Consider the following 25944-nt stretch of genomic DNA (forward strand, 5'->3'; position numbering starts at 1 on the left):
GGGTCACATTCATATTATGGAAGTTACTTTAAATGTCTGGTCTGAGGTATTTCATAGCAGCATCTACAGAACCTGACAACCTCATCTTGTCAGTTATAAAATGCTTGTTAAAAAGTTCTGCAACACTATACGCATCTGTCACCAATGTATCATTTATTCTTAATGCTATTTGTCCCTCTTTATGTCTGGTTCTACCGGTCTCCTCCTCCACTATATCCCATATAGTCTATATTTTGTTTTCTGATATGACTATCTTCTCCTTTTAATATATTTGCTTTGATGTCCGTATTACAGTCTTTAATATTTTGCAGTATTTCTTGTAATGTGCTATAGCAACAACATCGGAACTGTTTCTGATTGACAGATACAGTTTTCTTTTTGTTTTACAAGATACCCCTATTCCTTGAATAATCCGTGGCTTCTTTGTAGAGTTTGCTCTAACCTTGGTAAGTTTTGGGGGACAACAGTGTTCAAATAAGGTAAGCAGTTTATTAGCAAAAGTGTTATATTTTTCATTCATGGCATGATGTAAACATCAGTCCAGTGAATGTCTCTGAGGAGTGCCCTAAAATAATCAATTTTTGGCTTATTGATTACCCTCTTGAGCTCAGATTTAACAAATTTTATATCTTGTTCAGTATTAACATTTAACAAAAGGAACTGTATTATGGTCTGAGAGGCCACTGACTATTGGTTTTGTAATATAATTTTGTTCATTGGACTTTTCTATAAAGATACTCCCCCCATGAACCATGGACCTTGCCATTGGTGGGGACGCTTGTGTGCCTCAGCAATACAGATAGCCGCACTGTAGGTACAACCACAACCGAGGGGTATCTGTTGAGAGGCTAGACAAACGTGTGATTCCTGAAGAGGGGCAGCAGCCTTTTCAGTAGTTGCAAGGGCAACAGTCTGGATGATGGACTGGTCTGGCCTTGTAACAATAACCAAAACGGCCTTGCTGTTGTGGTACTGTGAACGGCTGAAAGCAAGGGGAAACGACGGCCGTAATTTTTCCTGAGGGCATGAATCTTTACTGTATGATTAAATGGTGATGGCGTCCTCTTGGGTAAAATATTCCGGAGGTAAAATAGTCCCCCATTCGGATCTCCGGGCGGGGACTACTCAGGAGGATGTCGTTATCAGGAGAAAGAAAACTTACAGAAGATATCGCCGCCGCTCTAAACAAACAGTCTACAAGACCATCGAGAACATCGAATTTGCTACAACAGCTGGAGACAAGAAGAACCGTATTCCAGTTAAGTCTGGCGCTGCACAAGCTCTGCTGGATGGTCCTGCTGTATTCGTCGGTTGTAGACTTAACTAAAAGACTAAACTAAATGTACTTGAGGACAATATTATGGAAATGGAAGAGGAAGTAGATGAAAATGAAATGGGAGATACGATACTGTGTGAAGAGTTTGGCAGAGCACTGAAAAACCTAAATCGAAACAAGGGCCCCGGAGTAGACAACATTCCATTGGAACTACTGACGGCCTTGGGAGAGCCAGTCCTGATAAAACTCTACCATCCGGTGAGCAAGATGTATGAAACAGGTGAAATACCCTCAGACTTCAAGAAGAATATAATAATTCCAATCCCAAAGAAAACAGGTGTCGACAGATGTGAAAATTACCGAACAATCAGTTTAATAAACCACAGCTGCAAAATACTAACACAAATTCTTTACAGACAAATGGAAAAACCAGTAGAAGCCGACCTCGGGGAAGATCAGTTTGGATTCCGTAGAAATACTGGAACATGTGAGCCAATACTGACCTTACTTATCTTAGAAGAAAGATTAAGGAAAGGCAAAACTACTTTTCTAGCATTTGTAGACTTAGAGAAAGCTTTTGACAATGTTGACTGGAATACTCTCTTTCAAATTCTAAAAGTGGCAGGGGTAAAATACAGGGAGCGAAAGGCTATTTACAATTTGTACAGAAACCAGATGGCAGTTAAAAGAGTTGAGGGGCATGAAAGGGAAGCAGTGGTTGGGAAGGGAGTGAGACAGGGTTGTAGCCTTTCCCCGATGTTATTCAATCTCGATATTGAGCAAGCAGTAAAGGAAACAAAAGCAAAATTCGGAGTAGGTATTAAAATCCATGGAGAAGAAATAAAAACTTTGAGGTTCGCCGATGACATCGTAATTCTGTCAGAGACAGCAAAGGACTTTGAAGAGCAGTTGAATGGGATGGACAGTGTCTTGAAAGGAGGATATAAGATGAACATCAACAAAAGCAAAATGAGGATAATGGAATGTAGTCGAATTAAGTCGGGTGATGCTGAGGGAATTAGATTAGGAAATGAGACACTTAAAGTAGTAAAGGAGTTTTGCCATTTGGGGAGCAAAATAACTGATGATGGTCGAAGTAGAGAGGATATAAAATGTAGACTGGCAATGGCAAGAAAAGCTTTTCTGAAGAAGAGAAATTTGTTAACATTGAGTATAGATTTAAGAGTCAGGAAGTCGTTTCTGAAAGTACTTGTAAGGAGTGTAGCCATGTATGGAAGTGAAACATGGACGACAAATAGTTTGGACAAGAAGAGAAAAGAAGCTTTCGAAATATTGTGCTACAGAAGAATGCTGAAGATTAGATGGGTAGATCACATAACTAATGAGGAAGTATTGAATAGGATTGGAGAGAAGAGAAGTTTGTGGCACAACCTGACCAGAAGAAGGGATCGGTTGGTAGGACATGTTCTGAGGCATCAAGGGATCACCAATTTAGTATTAGAGGGCAGCGTGGAGGGTAAAAATCGTAGAGGGAGACCAAGAGATGAATACGCTAAGCAGATTCAGAAGGATGTAGGTTGCAGTAGGTACTTGGAGATGAAGAAGCTTGCACAGGATAGAGTAGCATGGAGAGCTGCATCAAACCAATCTCAGGACTGAAGACCACAACAACAACCACAACAACAACAACAACAACAACAACATAAAGATACTATCAATGGCTGTTTGTGGGCAATTGGCTACTCTAGTGGGGAACTTTACAGTGGGAATTAAGTTGAATGATAGTGTTACTAACTCAAATAAGTTCTTATTGGGAGAGTCTTTAAGGAAATCTACATTGAAATCACCAGCAACCACTATTTCTTTGTTTTTGGTTGTTAAATGGGCCAGTGCAGCTTCAAGGTGGTTTACGAACAGATTAAAGTTACTTGCACGTGCTCGATATACACTTAATATTATGAAGGATTTTTTGTGAAATTCTACTTCTGTTGTACATGCTTCCATATGCTGTTCTAGTCAAAATTTATGAATGTCTATGTTCTTAAATTTATGACAGTTCCTGATGAATGTGGCAACTCCTCCTTTCTTCATTTCTGATCTACAAAAGTAAGATCCTAACCTAAATCCTGTAACACTTAAAAGTTCTATAACAGTGGTCATATGATGTTCAGAGAGGCAGATTATATCAGCTGGGTTTGAAGACTAATTCGTCTATGCAAATAATTAATTCATTAATTTTATTTCTCAGTCCTCGAATATTTTGATGCAATAAAGATAGCGGACATTTCACACTGACTGAGTTAAAATTTGGTAGAGCTGTTTATGCTGATGTAATAAGCTAGAATTATATTTTTTGGTTTCTTTCTCAAACTGGAGGTTTGTCTCAGTCCTAACCCTTCTCAAAATTTGGTTTCTTTCTGTCCTCGCTACCCTAAGAAAGTGTCTTTTCTGAACCCTATAACCATTAGTATTTTACGGTTAAATGATAATGGTGTTCTCTTGGATAAAACATTATGGAGGTAAAATAGTCCCCCATTCAGATCTCCAGGCAGGGACTGCGGTTGGTACATGTGAGGCAATACTGACCCTACAACTTATCTTAGAAGATTGATTAAGGAAAGGTAAACCTACATTTCTAGCATTTGTAGACTTAGAGAAAGCTTTTGACAATGTTGACTGAAATATTCTCTTTCTAATTCTGAAGGTGGCGGGGGTGAAATACAGGGAGTGAAAGGCTATTTACAATTTGTACAGAAACCAGATGTCAGTTATATGAGTCGAGGGGCATGAAAGAGAAGCAGTGGTTTGGAAGGGAGTGAGACAGGGTTGTAGCCTATCCCTGATGTTGTTGAATCTGTATATTGAGCAAGCAGTAAAGGAACAAAAGAAAAATTTGGAGAGGGAATTAAAGTCCATCTAGAAGAAATAAAACTGACACCATCAGAGAGCGAGGGGGGGGGGGGGGGGGGGGAGAGATATGAATAGAAGACAAGGCCTTCAGTTACATGTTACAAATGTAAATATTTAAGTGTTCCTGTTTCCCACACACCATTCGAGAGTGGAATGGTAGAGAAGTAGTATTAAAATGGTTCGATGAACCCTCTGCCAGGCACTTACGAGTGAATTGCAGAGTAACCATGTAGATGTAGAAGTTACATTTCACTTTGTGAGGATCATAGGAATGTAACTCCACTAGCAGTTTTACAGGAAAGATGAAAGAAGGTATTTTTACATGTAATTTGTATGCTTCACTGATGTAATACAAACTTTATTGAAAAATCTCTGCAGCACTACAGAACACATTTTTAAAAGCTGTCACATAATGATACAGCTTAAAAGTAGTCATAGCTGGTTACCCACTACTTACTGTTTAATATAGTGCTAAGGAGATACATTCTTATGGTCCTAAGCGAAACTTTTATACTCTGGAGATATGAGAAAAACAGTATAAAAAATTAGTTTCCACATTAAAAACAGATCAATTTCAGTTAAAATAAAAGCCTGTTGGTGGATTTTTGTACCACGTCAAACATTGAATGTTCACTTTCTCACTAATGGCCACCACTGTCTGAATCTCCAGCTTTTTCTTCATCAAAACTTTTGCAGAATGTGTGATACTGATCATGCAAGTGCAGCAAATATCAATGAGGAGTTTTATTTCATCTTTCTGAAGTTTTAGTACTTCACGGTATTTTGGTTCCAGCTGGAATACCTACCGTATCAGAATTTTGGGATTTTCTGGAAACTGGAAAACCTTTGAACAGTTGATCATAGAAATGTTTCAATTGGAAAATTGACACTTTGTCACCTTAAGTCACTGTACTTTATTTGCCTCACTGTAAATTTTCATTTTTCAACCATTCCTTCTGCATAGGACCGAAATCAAAGAAGTTCTTCTGGTCAATTTCAGTGACTTCATACAGCTTTTGTTTTCAAGCAGAGTGAACAACATTGTACCACTCTGAAGGGTCATAGATCTTAATGCTTTTTGCAGTCGAGTGCATGCTAACATTAGCCTCTTCACAGTCAGTCCTTCAAGAAACTACACAAAATGTGACATGAGAAAGGAAGCAATATGACCACACTGACAATTTTTGCAAAGGACAGTCATTGTTTTGTCTAGCGTTCCTCCACTTGCTAATACTCACAGGGGAAATGCAATAGCTTGAAATCTTGTACACAAACTGTTCCAAAAGCTGACGGGCAGACAAATGATTCAACAGTAAAACTTGATGTGACATTTCCACCTGACATCACAAGACCTTTTATTAGCTGCCAGATAACACATACTACTCTTTCAGCACACAAATGCAGGAAAACTGTATTACACAAAACAAGCAGATAGTGGTTTCTGCTGGGTTAAATCACACTTGCAAATTTACTTCACAAAGTAAGGAGCCCGAAAAATGTAAGTGCCAACCAATGGCGGATACAGAAAAACCTCAAGGAGGGGCCCATAATATATCTTGAGCCACCTTTACTTTTACCATAATAAAAAATTATCAAGCCACATGCTGTGAAAGCGAGAAGCCAATATGTACCTTGCGACATATAATATAAGGGCAAGTTTCCAATGATGACATCATCCGGCAATTTATGTGTGTGTAACTTTTATTGTTGATTCCATTCCTTTCTAGTGCATTCGATAGTGGGCCTATATAGTAACAATGTGTTTTTAGGAATCTTCTCGAAAGTCACTATTACCAGGGATATACGCATCAACAGTTTCCTACATGTGTCTCATATTACAATTTATGTATGGGAAACTATTGTTACATTATTAGTAAAAATATTGTTACAAATCTCATCACAATAATTTTACTGATAAATTACTAATGAATTACTATTATTAATACTTCACAACCAACTGATCACTCTCACTCTTCACTAATCTTCACATTTGCACTTGCTGCATCTAGGAATTTTTACTTAGTCATTCTTCAGTATTAATATTTCTGCTTCTGAATGTAAACTAGCTTCCTATTCGACAAATAGTCCGTATTTATAACGCTACATATCGAATGTCCTCTGGACAAGAAAACAGCAGAATATTCGTTACTTTTCTCAAACCAATGGCAGATAGAATAATGTATAAGAGATCACTAGAATAGCTGTGACTTTTCTTGTAGGTATGTGTTAGCTACCTATGTGCCAGAGAGAAACGTATTAAATTCGATGATGCGAACACACATACTACATAAGAAAGTACAACTACTCGATAACTTGATTTAGTTGAGTCGACTGATGAAAGAAACGAACGAATAGCATGCGGGCTTACTGGCTGGGACAGCACTGGTGGCAATGCGAGTGGCCCTGCAAGGGGAGGAAGGCAGGAGAGGGGTGCACCCCGCTCAGCCCCCATATGTATCCATCTCTGGTGCCAATACATTTTACTGTTCCCAAAACTTATTATATACTTCTTCATGACAAAAGAACACAAGTGTCAATACGTCTATCTGTCACTAAAATAAATTCGCAACTTGGAGGTACACATCATCTTATTCCTATCAGGAGAAGAGATAGAGATATGCCATTTTGACATGTCATACAATTGATTACCGTGAGAACACATGTTAAAAAAGTAAAAAATTGTGGTTTTGTAGATACATTCCTCTGACTATCACACAACGATGTGCAAAAAGAAATGACAAAACAGAAAGAAAAAGAGAGTAAGTGTTAAAGAAGAAAATGTAGACTATCAAAAAGGAAGATGAGGTGAAAATAGTAATGATCAAAGGATTGTATGACTGTTGGCATATTAGGGAAGGAGGAGGATACAAATAATGACTAGTACATATCTGAGCCTCATCTGTTACACTTCGCAACATATTATCTCATCGAGTTATCCAGAGCAACTTTTCTACTGCTTATGCATTGTCTTCTACAATATGTCAATATCTAATGCCAGGATTACAGCTCTGTATTATTTTTGCAAATTGGTGTATTTTAAAAATGTCTACCATTTCTCTATTTGAAAACAAAATTGATTTTCTGTAATTATAACACAACTGCAACTTCAATGGCTTCAAACCACAGAACTGAATGAACCAGCAACAGAATTCAGCAATGTCTCAAAAGATACCCCTGGTTATGATCCATATGGATTGTGTAAGTTCAGAAAATTAGTTCTTAAATTTGCAGACAATAATCATAATCTTCCTTATATAGACACACAGACTGGAACACAAGAACCCAAAAAAGTAAAAGATGTAGTGCTGTAATAATATCTTAAACTTTCCTTTTGTTAACAATACAATTAACAAACATTTTACCTTCAGTGGGTTTATTGGCACAGATGCCCCTTCTGGTAGCACTTCAGCCTCCATGTTAAATGAGAATGTGCTGTATTCTGGTAGTGCATCTCTCAAATAAAACAACTCCTCATCCAATCGTTTTTCAAGTCTTAAAACTTCAATTTTGTGAATAGTTGGGTTGTACATGTCATATATTATCTCCACACCTAAAATGAAATGTAAACATTATTTGACATTCATGAATACAGAATTCTTTCCAAACATACTTGATTAATGTTCAGAATTAGATAAAACAAAGTCATGAATCTGCATGTCCTATTCATTCTAACTAAACAACATTTTAGAACGAAACAATGGAAATTCCAGATTAGAATATCAACAATTATGGAAATGACATATTTACCATAAAGATGACATGTTGGGTGGCAGACAGACACAACAAAAAGACTCACGCTCTGAGCTTTCGACCAAACCCCCCCCCCCCCCCCCCCACACACACACACACAGACACACATGATGCACACATAACGACCATCTCCAACCACTTTGGCCAGAGTGCAGAAGGCTTTGGCCAAAAGCTCAATACATAACAGTCTCTCTGTTGTGCATGTCTGCAACTCAATGTCTCAATGTGTAACCTTTAGGTGGCCTGTTTCTTTTCAACACAGCATAAAGCAAGCAAAAGAACTCTGAACTTCTGTCACCTTAAATTAAAATTTAATGAAATATACACAAATTAGAACAACAGAATTCAGCATCAATGTTTAACTTGTAGCAAACATTACTTGCAAAACATTTACCATATTTATTCCAATTGTAAGACAAGTTTGTTCTCAAATTTGTTGTTCAATAAAAACAGGGTCATCCAATATTTGCAGATTAAACTACTGATGGTTAGGCCAATGTTTTTACATTGTTTAATGATTAATATAGGGGTCACCTTATATTTACAGATGAAGCTTAGGCTTTTGGGGTTTCGTATAACTTTATTTTGAACAATCGTGAAGGGTAGGGCAAATCGAACAATACTCGCATTCAAATTGGCTCAATATTTTCCAATATACTGAAGCACTCAATACAGTATCAACCTTGTTCGAACAATTATGAGACATTTGATTTGCGGCACTAGCAAAAAAGGTACACGAGAAACTATGAACTAGCCACTGCAACAGTCTAATGCACTGTTTAAAAACTGACAATTTTGTGAAATGCAGAAGGAAATAACATTAAATTCTATCACCTTACTGACTTTTGTCATATTTGAACAGGTCTGCAATAATGTGCTCATAAATGCATGGGGACCATACACTACATACATTTATGCTACTTCGTAAGCAGAGGTAACATTCAAAGGCGAAATTCTTGTCTTTCAAAAACCATTATTTGATTCTTAATCCAAGTCAGTATCTTATTTGGTTAAAGAAACTAATGATTTACCAAGTGTGTTGCAAATGAAAATTTCAGTCACTGTACACGTCTTAGAATACCGGAGAAAATCATTGCCAGATTTTAATTAGTTTTAAAACAAGATGATGACATTCAGATGAAATGAAAAGGAAAATTAATCCAGAATGAAGTGTCTAACAAATATAAATCATATTAAACTGCCTGTAATTGTTGGAGAATAAATTACACTGGAAAGAGGTGTTGTTGAGTAGTACAAACAGATGTCACTAGATCACAGGATAAGCGAAAGTTCAAGAATTGGACTGAATTGTGATCGTGATCTTTTATTTAGGTATTGGTTGCTGTTGTACATGTCACCTGTACCGTAGAAAATATTACTGCCCATGTTTCACTGTTGCTCAAGCACAGCACTACGAAAAGTTCGACAGGGCACAATGACCCAGCTTGGCTGATAACTACGATCAGTGAGGGGAGGAGAGTGTTGAGCAGGCAAAAACTTCATCATGCAGCTAAACATTGGGAATGTGAACAGTCTACTTTGGCTTATAACGAACATCTACCATGCTTAAACTTCAGCTTGCCTGAATCCATTTGCACTCGGAATCATATTGACTTTAAAACTGGATAAGTACTCAACAATACTGTACATTTCTGCAGGAGATGGCGGGGAGCAGTGGTTTACTTATGCGTTTGTCGATGCTAACCGTGAGGTATGCCAGGAACAAGGGGGATGTGTTAGCTGCTGGTTCTACACAACCAACGAGAGAGCAGCAGGGCAGTCGATATGCTTGCAGACATGAGACATTGTAATGTTCTCATGTCAGAATAGAAGCAAAGTCCACTATGTGTTAAGAAAAAAACAGCTGTGTTCTCATGTCCCACAGTAACCACAATCCTGAGAAATTGCAACATATTCAGAAGAAACAGCCAAATATTTGTGAGAACAGAGATACAAGGTTCACAGATGATCTTTTCGGTGATGATGACGATAATCAAGAATAGTGATACCACAGACAACAGGTTAAGTAAACAAAAAAAGGCAGTGAACATAAAAATTAATGTAACCAATTTCCTTTTGTTCATTTTATTTCTCCTTGTATTAGCAAATTGTAGACAGTAAATGGCATAAATGTAGAATAGGTGTAATGCTAACTTTTTAGGGCAGATCACTTACTTCAATCAAAGTTTGCAATTTTGTTTAGTCAGAACATGTTAAAAAATAAATTTTTCTCGAGGAGCTTCTTAAAAATGGGGGTCTTCTTATAGTCAGGCTCATCTTATACTCAGGTAAATAGGTTAATCCATGACAATAAATGACATAATAATATGACTTAAAATGTTTACATTCTTCTCGTTTCTTTCTCCTCCCTCCTCTTCCTCAGGTACCATTTTCATTATACATTTCATAATTGTTCATCCCTGACTGAGCTCACAGTCTGGTTGCATCACATGATGAACACAATGTGTTATATCTTGCTGGAATCGTGGAAATGTCTACTTTTGTTTGGTGTATGAATATGGGGCTATTCAAAAAGAAGGAACAGGTTTCAACCATTTATTGCTTCCAGACTACAAAAGATACAAACACACTTACAATTTTCCTGGAAAGAGAAAAGTTCAAATTTATATACATTCAATGTGAACACCACATGCTACATGACAAATAACAAAGTGATGGCTGGTTTACTGCCACACATGAAGCAGGGCTCTTGTTATTGAATTCACAGTGTCAACAATGCAGTATCACATACTTCAAGACCTTTAAGCAACCCCACAGATAAAAGTCACGAGGTGTGAGGTTTGGAGAGCTGGGAGCCACCAGCGATGAAATTCGTCTTCTGCTCCTCCTCTTCCAATTCAACACCCTGGAATAGGTCATACAGGTTATACTGGACATGCTTAGAGAAATTCTTTACTGGCTGTAATATGGAATTGCTTGCACACTGTTCTTTTTTGGCCTCAAAGCAAGCATCCACACTGACCACCATGCACTTTTCCGACTCTGTAAATGATGTACGGTTTCACACAAGTGCAAAGCAACTAATTATGTTACGAGCACTGTCTCACATGAATACACAACAATGAATGGAATCTCAAGGGCTTCCTATGTGATGGAAATTCCTGAGGTAACCACTACAACAGAGAGCAATGAAGGGAAATATTGTTCAGATGTCTGGTAGCATAGCATACATGAGCACAATGACACAATAGCAAATAAATTAAATATGTGATATTAGCACTTAATGGACATTTATTTGCATAAAAACAAGACTGCTGTGAAAGGCAAAAAAGCCAAAATCTACAATTTTCACCTTGTCCATATATACATATCACTATTAGGAAAATTGCGGCAATCTACATCCACCATTATTATGACAAAACACGTAATCTGAAAGCAATGGAAATCCTCCTGTAAACAGATAATGGTTGTATCTTTAAACTATGCAAAGGAAATTGTTAATGTAATTATGGTCTTGCTTCTGTGACTCTTCAAAAGCTAGCACTGGCCAAAAAATGCCTGAAAAACCTCTATCTTAAAATATCACCAAAGGTGCCACCCTCTTTTCAACTAAAATAAAAAATCATACACAAATTAAAAGTACACATTTCCATGCTTTTGGCGTGGTACAGCTCATCAGTGTTCGTCATGCAATGTAACAAGAATATGGGGTAAAGTAAGAGGCGAATCTTTGTGAAATGTTCAGCAGTGAAGGCTGGTGATCCACCCAGCTAGCTCTGATATTGACTGCGCAGCATGGAAAGCTGGTTCTGATTGAATTGTGCCATCTTTGAATGTACTGCAGCCATTCTTCCACTAGACCATTCGGAGTGTATCTTACTTGAATAATAAGTTATAATAATTGAAATCTCTTGGCATTCATGGTAGACCTCAGATACTGGTTCCTTTTTATTTTAAATTTTATAAATTTATAAATCTACTGAACGACCTTGACATTTGGTATTTCAATATACAGGGTGTATGCCATATACATTTAAAATGCCTCAATTAATTTTTTTTACTTGGGTTCAAGGTTTAACTCTCGCATCCGGAAAGGAAAACAGAGAATATCTAGCCACAAATGATTATAGTTCACAGTTGCTAACAGATGTCTGGCCTTGTGAAGATATTTTTCTTATTGATGAATTGTTTCCTGGTCTGTTCAATTCTGGATTTTATCTCTCACTTTGAATCAGACTGCTGGTACAAAATGATGTTCTCTTCTAGGGAATACTATTATTTTGGTCTTGACAGGGTTAATAAATAAGTCAAATTCTTCACTGCCTCTAACTAGGCAGTTTATTGTGAACACTGAGTGACAGATAATTTATCTATTATGGCAACAGTCTCATCAGCATATTTGAAATTCAAAATGTCCCATTTGTTGCGATCTCTTCACAATCTTTCATCAAAATTATACATACGACGTTTTCTTGTCCTTTTACTCCTCACAAGAAAACCAACTCGACCTCATACTTTAAAGAGAAAAAATACACTTGCAAGAGACCAGACCAAGTAATCAGTCCCACATGAAAATTTTGTCAATAATTTTCTCATAGTAAGCATGACCTTCTGAATGAAAAGCTTTTAAATTTCGTGTGCATCAGTTATTTGTCACTGGCTCTGCCACACTACAGCCACCTAATGCTTGAGCACAAAGTACTGTACAGCGAAGTGACAACCAGAGTTCTCCTATTCACGGGATATTGAAGGCAAGGGAAGAGGACGGAGGAGGTAAACACATCTCCCAAATACGTTACAAAACCTTGTTCAAGAACACACATTATTCTATGCAAAGAATAGATGAGTAATGTGAGTACGGTGCACAATTGCCGACTCACTAACATATACATTCAATATTATTTAACCATATTCTCATATTGATATTCTGCAGCTGCATATAAGGCTCAAAAGCAAAATGAGGAAACCTAACCAACTTAACACTTTGACTGCCAGCCACGTAGAAATTGCCATTTCTTAGCATGCCAGCCCTTTTTAATGGGTTTTCAATATTTTTATTAAGAAAACTGGTCAACATTTAACTGTGATGATAACTTTTTGTTAAAGTCCAAAATTGCATCTTCTGGATTATATATAAATTGTTACACATGTTTTTCACATAGTATGATTTTGTGTGTGATACACTCTGAAACAAGGTTTTATGCCCATTTTCCCTGCACTCGCTTTCCTGTTGGCTTATAAAAAGTTGAGAAAGTGCTTTATGGTCCAGAAACTGAAGAAATATCAGAAAGGAACTCAAAATTTCAACGAACAGTTTGCAAAATCAAAATGAGAAATACTCACTTGAAGTTTGATACTATTCTTCTTGCACAAAGTCGGGATCCTGATCTACAGTCGATATTGTCCTCCTTGCTGTTGTCAACAAAATCTTACTCCAATTCATGAAAAATTTAACTGTCTGTAGGACAACATAAAGCCATGTGTTTCATTTCTTTACATACAGAACAAACAGCTGTCACCTTGCAGCAGCTTGTCGAAACCATGTTTCTCACTACACAATCAAGTCCGATCAAGGCTGTTAATATACGTGGTTTCTATTAACAATCAGGAGACAATGTACCCATTACATGTAGAGATTGAAAGTACACCACAATTTTCACGTTCCATGAGTTGATGCGATTGGCAGTCAAAATATTAAGAATAAATATTTTGATTTACAATTTAATCATACCAATCATATTGAAGAATAGCACATCTCCTGCTTATGCACTTCACTTTACCACTGTCAGCTTTAAGAATATATAAAATAAGTCGTAACAGTGGTTTTAATACCTCAAATAGTGCTAGTCTGTTACTTTTCTAATGACACACATTCATTTCACTCATTTACACTGTATTTATGAACTGCAAACGTAAACATACATAAAACAAAAATATCTCTGGCATAACCTATGGGTTGGAAACTGCCCACATAGACATAGAATAAACATGACATGTTGCCTATGCCTCAGCGGTATTTCACAAACCTCTTTTTATTCCACTGTACAATACTTGACACTCAGGCATTGAGCAACTTCAGGGTGTGGACTGAGTGAGAAACAACAGATGTGCATGAAATTTAAAAGTGTACATTCATTCTGTAGGTCATAAGTGCATACTATCAAAATTATGGCTCAAATTTTCGTGCAGGGTCAACTGCTGGTGGTGATATCTTGAAAGTGTGCATTTTCTCCCTTCAAATATCATGAGATGTTCCTTGTCAAATGTGTGTTCCATCAGTAACAGACACTTCCTTGTGTAAGTGCACAATATGTAACGATTGTATGATTATCATACAACAGTTATTCTCATTAAAAAGTTGTGTGTGTGCTATATTTCATCATAAAACTGCAATTACTACATAACATTTTAAAGAAATTCTTTTCAAAACCATCTTAGTGTCTGTAAGCTGAAGGCTTCAACTTGTCAGTCACTTATCAAAAATGAGAGGAGAGGTTTTGGAACCATTCAATGCTTGAAAAGGTGTATTACATTTTACTTGCATTTACTGTTCTGTTCAATCGAATACATGAAATGTATCTTTCTCTCAGTTACACTGATAGACAAATTATTGTCTATATCCAAAACTGTTATTGGCGTGCAACAACTTCTACTTTCAGGGAGCAGATCTCAACTTTCTCTCCTTTTGCCCTGGCAATACAGCTTACAGTTATCATCTCTTAACATTCACACCTCAAAGTTTTCTTAAACAGTCTGCTTCTACAATTTCAGAATCCAAATGGAACTATAAATGTTCTATTACAATTTATTGAATTTTTAGTTTGGTTTTTAGATACAATACCCAGCAATGATTGCCTTATACAATTATAGTTTTTCCCTCACCTCCATAAAAATGAAACTTTTCTCTGATGAGGCTGTGAAAGATATACTATTACAGATTAATTATCATAGCCATCAACTGCTAGTGCTACAATCTTACAGTCAGTGGTGAATATGTAGTTCAATACTTGTCATGCCAAAGATGCTCCTTATCTTTAGCAGTTCATGGACATGTAAATTTATCCAAATAAATGTGTCACATGTGCTGGACTGCTATTCAAATCACTCAGCAATTATTTGTAATGTTTTATATTTCAGATACTTATTTTAAAGATTATTGGTATTAATATTTGTTTAAAAATAACTTATTAGTGGTTTTCCATTCATCTCAATCATTCTTTTTGCATTACTGATATGAGTGGTCTCTTATTCATAAGTGTGCTTACATCATTCATCAAAGTCTCTCAGCACTGTGTTTACATTTCATTGTGTAGAGTTGCAGCTGTAGCTGTTCTAAAGCTAAGTACTGACAGAGTTGTTTGTGCACTGAATTCGAATATTAAATTTAGTAGTTTTCAGTTGTTCATCTAAATATTAGCGGTATGTTTACATTTCACAGTGTGCAGTTGCAACTGTAGTGGTTCTTAAGTTCGGACAAAGCTGTTTGTGCACTGTTATTCGGTTATTAAACTTAGTAGTTTTCAATGGTGTCTTGCGCTGTTTCTGATGAAATAATGGTTTAACAAACTTTTGACCATTGTCTATGCGCTGAAGTCATGTATTAAATTTAGTATGCAGTTTTCAGCTGGCGTTTCTTTTTGTTTGTAGTGAAACATTTCAGTTAAATTTTTGTTCACTAGGTTCAATTTTGTCCATTGTTCCAGTCAGTAGCTGCTTGAACTTTTGGTTTTAGATAAGAAATTGTGTGAAGTTTTTGTGGTACTGATATTAGTTATGGTTTAGTAGGAGATCACTATTTCTAGTTTTTTTAAAATAGTTCTACTGTTGCAATTGAACTTACGTAACAGAGACATTTTGTTTCTTCAGTAACTGTTAAAATTTTACCATGACTGAGAAGCGTGGACTTTGTCATAGGTTTATGAGTAGTGGGTTCTGGTGTGAGATTTGGTAAAAGTATTTTCATTGGGGGGAATGCAGAGGGGAGCTACTGGACATTCAAACGAGATCCTCTCCTGAAAATACAGAATCTGAAGCAGAAATAAGTTGATAGAGGGGAAGGAGCATAAGATCTCTGCCCTTCAGGTTGTAATGGTACTTGAATTACACAACCATTACAGCACCTTACCTTAACCTCTCGATACCAGCTATATTTTACTGTGTTTCCGTTAACTACTTAACATATATCTGAGACAACATTCAGATTTGATTTCATTTGTGATACATCAATATGTTTATATTGCAATGATATTATTCTTATGTGTATTCTTTCTTTTGTCACTATGATCTTTTATGTACTTTTAACTCTGATTTTTGGGTGCATAAGCAATTACTAGTTAGCTGTTACGTTGTTAGAGAGTCAGACCCTGAAAAGGTCAAGTCTTGGATGTCATGTTGGAAAGACGCATATTGTAGTTGGCTTATAAGATGTTTTCAAGTATTTTTTGTATTGTGAAGTGGTATTTTGGGTGATATGTGATATTGCAATAAAAGCAGTTAAAATGAAGTGTAACTTAAATTCGGAGTGCTGATTATTTTTTTACATCAAAATTGTGCTAACTTTGAAAGGTTTAATCTCCAAGAATGGTTTGAGAAGCGCATCTACAAAACTTTTGAATATAGCAGAATAAAACCTAGGCCGCCTTGCATTCGAGCTTGGAATCATAATCACCTAGATTTTCAAAGATTGAGCCATGATAATACGAGACCAGAGTGGGAAACACAAAAAGATGAGTGCCTAGTTTTTTTCATTATTACATGAAATGACTTTATTAACTGTGCTCTAGTGACACCTGGCACATAATACGACTGTTGTTGCCCGAAAATGCAGTATTTAGCAGCGTGAGCAACACCAAAATCGTTATTAATTGCTGACCTTTGTTGTTAGAAGGTGCAGTTACAAAATGCAAGGGAGGAACTAGATAGGTCGAGGAGAGTGAAAGGCACTGTGGAATGGGAACTGGCAGTTGGTAAGAAGGCAGCTATGAGGAGGAGATCTTCGGACAGTTGCACTTTGCGTATAACCAATAGATTTGATCAACTGTCCAAGCTTAGTGGAGAGGAGCCTCTCGTAGGTGTAGGAAATATACAGCAGTCCTCAGCAGTTAGGGAACCAAATCAGTTGCAAATTCTAATAGAAAGAACAAGGTTCTGGTGCTAGGCAGTTCACATGGGAGAGATGTTGGCCAGCAGTTGCAGGAAGTGTTGGGGAGTGAGTACCAGTCGCCAGCATTATGAAGCCAAGTGCATGGTTGGTTCAGGTGACTTAACATAGAGGAGTTATGTGGAATTTTACAAAGGAGGATCAGATAGTGATTGTGGATGAAGCTGGGAACAGCTGGCATAGCATATACGTGGCAGTGCAGTGGGTGGCAGTCAGATCGCTCATGGGAAAATTCCTGCGGTAGTCGGTGTTAGAGCTGCACCTCTTTTAGATTGAAGTCAGCTGATAGGTATCCCTGCTTAAAGGAAGTCCCTCTAACAAGGGAATTGCCTTCACAGGAGGTCAGATAGCCAAGTAGTGAAGGAATCAGCATTTTTCATAAAAATATAAGACATATTAGAGATCATGTTAGTGAACTGCTTTTAGATGTTGACTCTGACATTATTGGTATATCGGAGCACCACCTAAATAATATGACAATTCAGAGGCTTCCTTTACCAGGATATAGATTAGCTGGCTGTTTTCCAAGTTCTTTGCAGAGTGAGGGAGTGGCCATGTACATAAGAAACAGTATTCCATTTTAGTCCATAGACATATCATGGAAATGCACTGAACAGGTATTTGAATGTTGTGCAGGGGCAGCTCAATTCACTGAAACTGAGCTTTTAATTCTTGTTATTTATAGATTCCCTAAATCTGACTTCAGAGCACTTCTTCTGAAGCTAGAGAGGGTTCTTGACTCACTTTATAGGAAGTGCCAAAATTAGTTATCTGAGGTTCACTTCAATATAAATTTTATATGTGATTGTGCAAGAAAATGAATGTTGGTAGACCTCCTAAATTCGTATGATCTGATGCAAACTGGGTTTTTTCCAACCAGGGTGCAGGGGAACTCTAGCACAACCATAGACAATATTTTTATTCATTCTTCATTATTACATGGGCATTCTGTTAGTAAAAGAGTGAAGCCTTTCAGGCCATGAGACACAAATTTCAACACTAAAAGGTGTTGTCCTCTAACAAAGGGTACACAGAATTACAAACTATGTAGAAAAGCTAATCCAATTCAAAAAAGAGAGTATTTTAAACCTTGTTATGGAACAAGAGTAGCAAGATGTTCATGGTACTGATAACATAGATGACAAATATAATGCTTTCCTTAATGAACATATTTCTCGTGCTCTTTGAAAGTTGCTTTCCATCAGAAAGTTACAAACAGGATACTAGCAATAAAAGAAAGCCTGGGTGGCTGACTAATGGGATAAAGGAATCATGTACCACAAAGTGGGAATTATATCAAAATGTTAGAAGTAGTCACAATCGAGCTTCAGTAGCCCATGACAAACAATATTGTAAGAAGCTAAAAATGTTATTAGGAAGGCAAAGAGTATATGGTATTCAAATGGAATACCAAATTCACTGGATAAAATTAAAACTATATGGTCAGTCATGAAGGAATTGTCTGGTCCGCAGCACAAGGTTGACAATATAATGTCAGTTCAAAGTAAAAATATTTCTGTTGTACTGGTACGTCAGATATATGTGAAGTATTTAACAATCACTTTCTGAACATTTCTACATGGAATCATATAACTCTCTTGGAAAATGCCTTTCTGAGACTGATGTCTGAAATACTCATCTGTGATATTGACAAAGGGGAAGATATAGTCAAGCTGCTTTATAAAAGGGGGAAAGGGATAATGTAGACAAGTTTAGACCAATTTCTATGCCAATTATTAAAAACAATTTGCTATCAAACTGTACAGTTCAGTTTTAGAAGTTGTTTATCAACTGAAAATGCTATATTCTCTTCTCTCTGTGGGGTACTGGATGGATTAAACAACAGGTTTCAAATGCTAGGCATCTTTTTTCATTTAACTAAGGCATCTGATTGTGTTGATCACAAAATATTGCTGTGGAAGTTGGACCATTATGAGATACAATTGGTTTGCCTCTTACTTTCACAACAGATAGAAAAAGGTCATTATCCACAGTGTTAAGAATGGCTATGATGTGGGATTGGAGTGGGATGGTAGGTCCCAAGGGATTAGTCCTGGGGCCACTCCTGTTCCTTATTTATATAAGTGATATGCCCTCTAATATTACAGGTGACTCTAAAATATTTCTGTTTGATGATGGTAGTAAAAGATGCTGTGTGCAACACTGGCACTGTTCATGACGTAAATTCATGGCTTGTAGAAAATAAGCTAACATTAAATCGCAGTAAGACTCAGCTTTTACAGTTTCTAACACACAATTCAACAAAACCTGACATTTTAATTTCACGGAATTGTCATATGATTAGTGAAACTGAACAGCTCAAATTTCTAGTGTTCAAATACATAGTAAACTGTCATGGAAAGCCCACATTCAGGATCTTGTTCAAAGACTTCGTGCTGCCATTTTTACTATTCGAACGGTATCTGAAGTAAGTGATAATTCAACACAACATAAAGTAGTCTACTTTGCTTATTTTCATTCATTTATGATGTAAGGTATTATATTTTCGGGTAACTCTTCCCATTTGCAAAGGATATTTTTGGTTCAGAAATGGGTGGTTCAGGCATTAAGTGGTGTAAGTTCACAAACCTCTTGTCGACCCCTGTTCATTAGTCTGGGTATTCTGACACTGGCCTCTCAATATTTATATTCTTTACTGTCGTTTCTTGTTCACAATATCAGCTTATTCCAGAGAATCAGCAGCTTTCACTCAGTTAATACTAAGCAGAGATCCAATCTGCATTTGGACTGCACTTCCTTGACTCTTCTGCAGAAAAAGTCTGCAGTATACTGCTACATCCATTTTCAATAAGCTACCACGAGAATTCAAAAATCTTAGCAGTAATTCACACTCTTTAAAATCCAAAATGAAGCTCTCTCTCATGGGTCACTCCTATTATGTCAAAGAGTTCCTTGAAAAATTAATCTGATTCCTGTGTTATATTGTTGACTGTGTTTACATAAACTTGTGGTTTGTCTGTATTTGGGTTCATAAACATTTTATTTTTTCTGTTATTATTTTCACATTGTAGTTTCATGTACTGACACATTCCATGACCTTGGAGACTTGCACATCAATTTGGCCCTATGGAACCAAATGTTTAAAAAAAACTGATACTTTTATGGGAAATTCATTTTGGATTTAGCTTAAATATAATACACAACCTTAGATATTACCTTGATGATCAACAACATTCCTAAGAATGAATGACGCTCTTAGGCCGCATCCACTTCGGCTGATACATATGCCAACAAACCGATTAACTTTATTCTGTGCATGAGGATCAGATGTTGTGACAGCCATTATGCTTCCTGGCAAAATAAAAGAACACCGTTGAATTGCAATGAGCTCAATAACATAACATAATGTAATCATTTGATAAATATGAATAACGAGAGGTTAAAGATATGTTATACTGAAGTGTATATTAAAAACAAAGATTCCGAGACTTACCAAGCGGGAAAGCGCCGGTAGATAGGCACAATAAATAAAACACACAAACACACACACAGAATTTCTAGCTTTCACAACCGACGGCTGCTTCTTCAGGAAAGAGGGAAGGAGAGGGAAAGACGAAAGGTTGTGGGTTTTAAGGGGGAGGGTAAGGAGTCATTCCAATCCCGGGAGCGAAAAGACTTCCCTTAGGGTGAAAAAAGGACAGGTGTACACTCGCACACACACACATATCCATCCGTACATACACAGACACAAGCAGACATTTGTAAAGGCAGAGAGTTCGGACAGAGATGTCAGTCGAGGCGGAAGTACAGAGGCAAAGAAGTTGTTGAAAGACAGGTGAGGTATGAGCGGCGGCAACTTGAAATTAGCGGAGGTTGAGGCCTGGCGGATATCGAGAAGAGAGGATATACTGAAGGGTGAGTTCCCATCTGAAGAAGCAACCGTCAGTTGCGAAAGCTAGAAATTCTGTGTGTGTGTTTGTGTGTTTTATTTATTGTGCCTATCTACCAGCACTTTCCCGCTTGGTAAGTCTTGGAATCTTTGCTTTTAATATATTTTTCCCATGTGGAAGTTTCTTTCTATTTTATTTATACTGAAGTGTGAATGAAACACACACAGAAATACTGACTTACATATTTTGAATCAAAGTTTCCTCTTTGTAGTCTATTATTATGATGGATGAACAAAAAGGAACACATACATGCATTGACTGAAGGGAGAAAGAGGAAAAGTTGGGAACGTGAAGACTGAATGCAGATGAAGGAAAATGAAGAATGGGGAAAACAACCAACAAAAAGTGCAAAACACAGATAACTAACCCAGCTGTACACACAGAAATAAGGCTTTACTGATCACGATAAAAAATCCTCAAATATCAAAGTTACTGTTACTGCAGCTTCTCTAGTTTTCACTATCCATAATACCAGTTTTCAAAAACCATGTGCACAATCTGCAAGCTCCAAAATTTACAAGAATTTCCTGGCTGTCAAAATATAGAATTACTAGTTTCTTTTTTACTTTCATTTTCCAGAAGTTCAATCAATAGGATATCTTTATTGTGTAATTTAACACAAAACATAATTAAAGTAATGTTTGAAAGAACTTAAAAATGTGTAACAGAAAAAACTAGAACAGACATACCACATAGTTAAATACAATAACATCTCCAGATCCATCCTGATACATTAATATCACAGAGATCTGATATAAAATGACATTATCCCAAGAAAGCTACCTTCTCCACATGTTTCTCATGACAGCAACAAGTGTAACACTTGTAAAGTGATGCAAGTCCATTGAGCACATCAGTATTTAAAGGTGGTGGTTGTGCCAGCCAATACAGATGCTTTATAAGAGGTACCTTCATAAAAGTTCTTTCTACTGGCTGGATCCTTAACTATTTTAAGAACTCAATAAAATTGAAAGAAATAATTGAAATACAACTTCATTGTTTGGATAGTAATGTTAGATAGACCTTTCAGTTTATGACTAAATGATATTCACGTCATTTCAAGGTTTTATTGTCAACCAATATCATTTGCCTCATTAACATGAACAGGAAGAGTTGACTTTTTCCCTTTCCTACCATAAATCAGGCGGTCTCTATTTGAGCCATGACAATGTCATTTCGAATTTTCTTTATGAGAAAAACTGCAGAAACTGAATCTTTTAAGCCTGGCTGTGGATTTTTAAGTTACTCTAATGCTTATTTCGGTTCAGGAGAAGTGTTCATCCTGAAACCTTGATGTGGTTAAATCTGCATTCTCTAAATAAATGTGTTCACATGGTGAATATTTTAAACAATAATGGATTTAAACTTTCTACCAAATTCAAACTGTGTGCCTCATGGGGACTCGAATGTGAGAGCATCTTGCCCTTTACAGACCGAGCTGTCCAGGCATGCCTCATGACCTGTCCTCACACCTTACTTCTGCCAGTTGTCTCTCTCCTACCTTCCAAACTTCACGAAAGTTCCCCTGCATAGCTTGTGGTACCAGCACACACTTTGAAGAAAGTACTCATTCTGAAATAAACGGACTGATGGTACATTTTCAGGACTGGGGTAGTATTCCTCTTCAGATGACGTGAGCAGTCGTTTTATGTGTACTTGTAGCCTGAGGGCAGACAGTTAACATTATTAGCATCCATTGCTGCTAATGCAGTGTTACTGTCATTGTTCTTTCTTGCCCAAGGTCTATATGTCTAAGAAAGTAACTAAAAACACTTTTTTTCTCTCCTAAATACTAACCAAAAGGTTTTTTCTCCTTTATTTCTTTTAAAATTACTGCATTGGATTTCTTATGTGTCCATCAAGTCTTTGTTAAACCTGTGCATGATCACAAGTTCATCCACAGTAAATATTTCTTGTTTGTAGTTAACAATGTTCACATTAAATGCACATATGGCAGTACGTTATACATTTGATCAATTGTTTCTTACTTATCCTTTTATAATGTTTGCCACGACTCATTTCTTTCTGTAAAAAATTGTTACAGGACTTTTATCTACTTTTCAACATAAACCACCATTTTCAACTGAGTTTCTATGTCCTGTTCACAACAGAAGGTCCCGTTGTTGTTCCTCATTTTCTGGTTTAATAGTAGCATCTGTGCAGAATTGACTTCACTTAATTGTAATGGTAGTATTGGCTTGTTGCTGAAGAATTTTACACTGTCCGATCCAAGCAGCGGCATGTGCTTATAGAGTGGCGTGTGTGTGTGTGTGTGTGTGTGTGTGTGTGTGTGTGTGTGTTATAGGCATGACAATGTGCCGAGTAGGGCGCGCGCGCGCGCCCACACACACACACACACACACACACACACACACACACACACACACACACACACACACACACACACACGGGAGTGCCTGTCAGTTGACCTGTAGGCATGTGCAGGTAGTGTAGATTACCCACCAGACTGCCATATTGTACACATTCTGCATATGTGTGAGCCACTACCTGTAGCCATTCAACTGGGGCAGTATGATCACATAGGCTATGGTCTGGCTGGCTGACTGCCCGCATGGCAGTTGTTTGCCCACCCCCATCCGCCAGTTCCCATGGGCACCTGGTTGGTACTCTACATGGAACAGGCTGTTCTTTACCATGTCACTGACAGTTGTCCTTGCTGTATGAAATTCCTAGTTCTGCCTGGGAACTTCCCCCAAGGTGTGGCTAAGCCTATCACCACAATATCCTTTCTTCCAGGATTGCTAGTTCTGCAATGTCTGCAGAAGAGCTTCTGTGAAGTTTGGAAGATAGGAGATGAGGTACTGACAGAATTAAAGCTGTGAGAATGGGTCGTGAGCAAAGTGCCCGAGTTCAAGTCTCGGTCCAGCACGTAGTTTTAATCTGCTAGGAAGTTTCATGTCAGCTCACACTCCACTGCACAATGAAAATTTAATTCTGAAAACATCCTCCAGGCTATGGATAAGCCATGTCTCCTCAATTTCTTCCAGGAGTACTAGTTCTGCAAAGTTGCAGAAGAGCTTCTGTGAAGTTTGGAATGTAGGAGAAGAGGTACTGGGAGAATTCAAGCTGTGAGGACAGGTCAAGAGTCGTTTTGCTTATTATTATTATTATTATTATTATTATTATTATTATTTTAGGGTGCAAAACAACTAGGGTCATAAGCGCCCAACTTTCGAGTGCAATTATTGAAGTATCTGTGATCTGTTCATGTATGCATTTGTATTTGTGTGTGTGTGTGTGTGTGTGTGTGTGTGTGTGTGTGTGTGTGTGTGTGTGTCCAGATGGTGTGGGGAAGAGTTTTTTGTTTTATGTTATCATTTCCATTATTAAGTGTAGTAGAGAGCCTGTGCTGATGTGTGCTTGTTCATTTATCACGTGTTTGTTTTCTGCTATGGTTTTCTGAACTAAACTACTTTCAGTTTGAAAAAGAATATTATCTACAAAGTGATAGACTGCCTTTGGGGTCCCCAATATCAGGAAAACTAGCAAACATTTTCATCAGTCACCTAGAAAATCAGATATTTGGAAAATGTCGGTGCCAATGACCAAAGCACACATAACACCACAGTCGGTCTGAGAGCCATCAATGTACACAAAGTTACTATTGCGAAGTTCCATGCGAAGGTCATGAAACTGAAGGTGATAAGAGTGAGGGTGGAGTAGTGTCCTTAGGAAGTGAATCAAGGCCAAAGTGAACATGGGCCATCGGTATTGGCTTCTGCAACACTGCTCAGTATTTACAGCAGAGCTCTTCACCCTGTATCAGGCCATGCAGTACACCTGACAACACAGGTGTTTCAGTTGCGTCATCTGCTCAGACTAACAAAAAACTCTTCTCCACACCATCTGATCACACACACACACACACACACACACACACACACACACACACACACACACACAAGCAGAGCAAAAAAAAGGAAAAAAAAAAAATAAAAGCGAAATGCGTATGGCACTAAAATTGTGTTTTATTCAGTTGCTGTCAGATGGTCCATAAGTAAAAATTATCAATATATCATAACAAAGAGAGGAGTTAAAAATTACTACATGTCAATCCCAATCAACAGAAGAGAAGACTGCTAAAAATGGGAAAGTGGAGGAAGGTCTATAAAATATGACATATAAACATGGAGCTCCAGAACTAAAAATTAAATAGCCTTCGCCACATCGCTATGACACAAAAAGTGAAATGCAGTTGACAGCCAGCAAAGCATTCACTAAAACAGCCGATAACTCAGACAGCAAACACAAACAGGAACATACGGAGTTTAAAAATAAGGGCATTCTGTCAGGAAATGGTGGACAGTTAAAAGTTGGGCGAAATGTGCAACACTTAACAAATGGCACCATTTAACAAATGATGATGACTGATAAGATAGTGCCCTGTAAGCAACCTGGTTAAAATGATCTCCACGTGGTGAGAGGGCCGAGAGAAGGTCGTCCAAGCTGCTGGGAGAGGCTTAATGACCTGGAGCTTGTTCCAATGAAGGGAGGGCCAGTGGTAATGCCAAAGTGACACCACCTGCTGAAAGACCACAACACAGAGATCTTCGGATGGAATGTAAGAACTAGCGGGTTGTGGTCATGGAACACAGTCTTGGCAACAGTATCAGCAGTCGTTGTTTCCTGTCTGACCAACGTGACCAGGAACTCACATAAACATCACACTGGCTCCATCAAGAGTGAGCAGTGACAGCTTTTTGGAGCCATTGCACTAAGGGATAGATGGTGTGTAGCACACACAGGCTTTGAACAGCACTGTTAGAGTCTGAGCAGATGACGCAACTGAAACACCTGTGTTGTCAGGTGTACTGCATGGTCTGATACAGGGTGAAGAGCTCTGCTGTAAATACTGAGCAGTGTTGCAGAAGCCAATACCGAAAAATGTCGGTGCCAATGACCAAAGCACACATAACACCACAGTCGGTCTGAGAGCCATAAATGTACACAAAGTTACTATTGCGAAGTTCCATGCGAAGGTCATGAAACTGAAG

At 37.6% G+C, this 25944-nt stretch overlaps 1 protein-coding gene across 1 annotated transcript in view; it reads right to left on the bottom strand.

The window, feature by feature from the left end:
• The window catches only part of LOC126331633 (39S ribosomal protein L19, mitochondrial), an 89850-nt gene that overhangs the window by 25334 nt on the left and 38572 nt on the right, over positions 1 to 25944 (bottom strand). Inside the window, exons 3-4 of the mRNA XM_049996513.1 lie at positions 20196 to 20330; positions 7510 to 7697 (exon numbers count right to left, since the gene is read on the bottom strand). Of these exons, the coding sequence (XP_049852470.1) occupies positions 7510 to 7697; positions 20196 to 20330 (323 nt within the window). The remainder of the gene's footprint in view (positions 1 to 7509; positions 7698 to 20195; positions 20331 to 25944) is intronic.

This window comes from Schistocerca gregaria, chromosome 1 (assembly GCF_023897955.1).
Source record: "Schistocerca gregaria isolate iqSchGreg1 chromosome 1, iqSchGreg1.2, whole genome shotgun sequence".
NCBI lineage: Eukaryota > Metazoa > Arthropoda > Insecta > Orthoptera > Acrididae > Schistocerca > Schistocerca gregaria.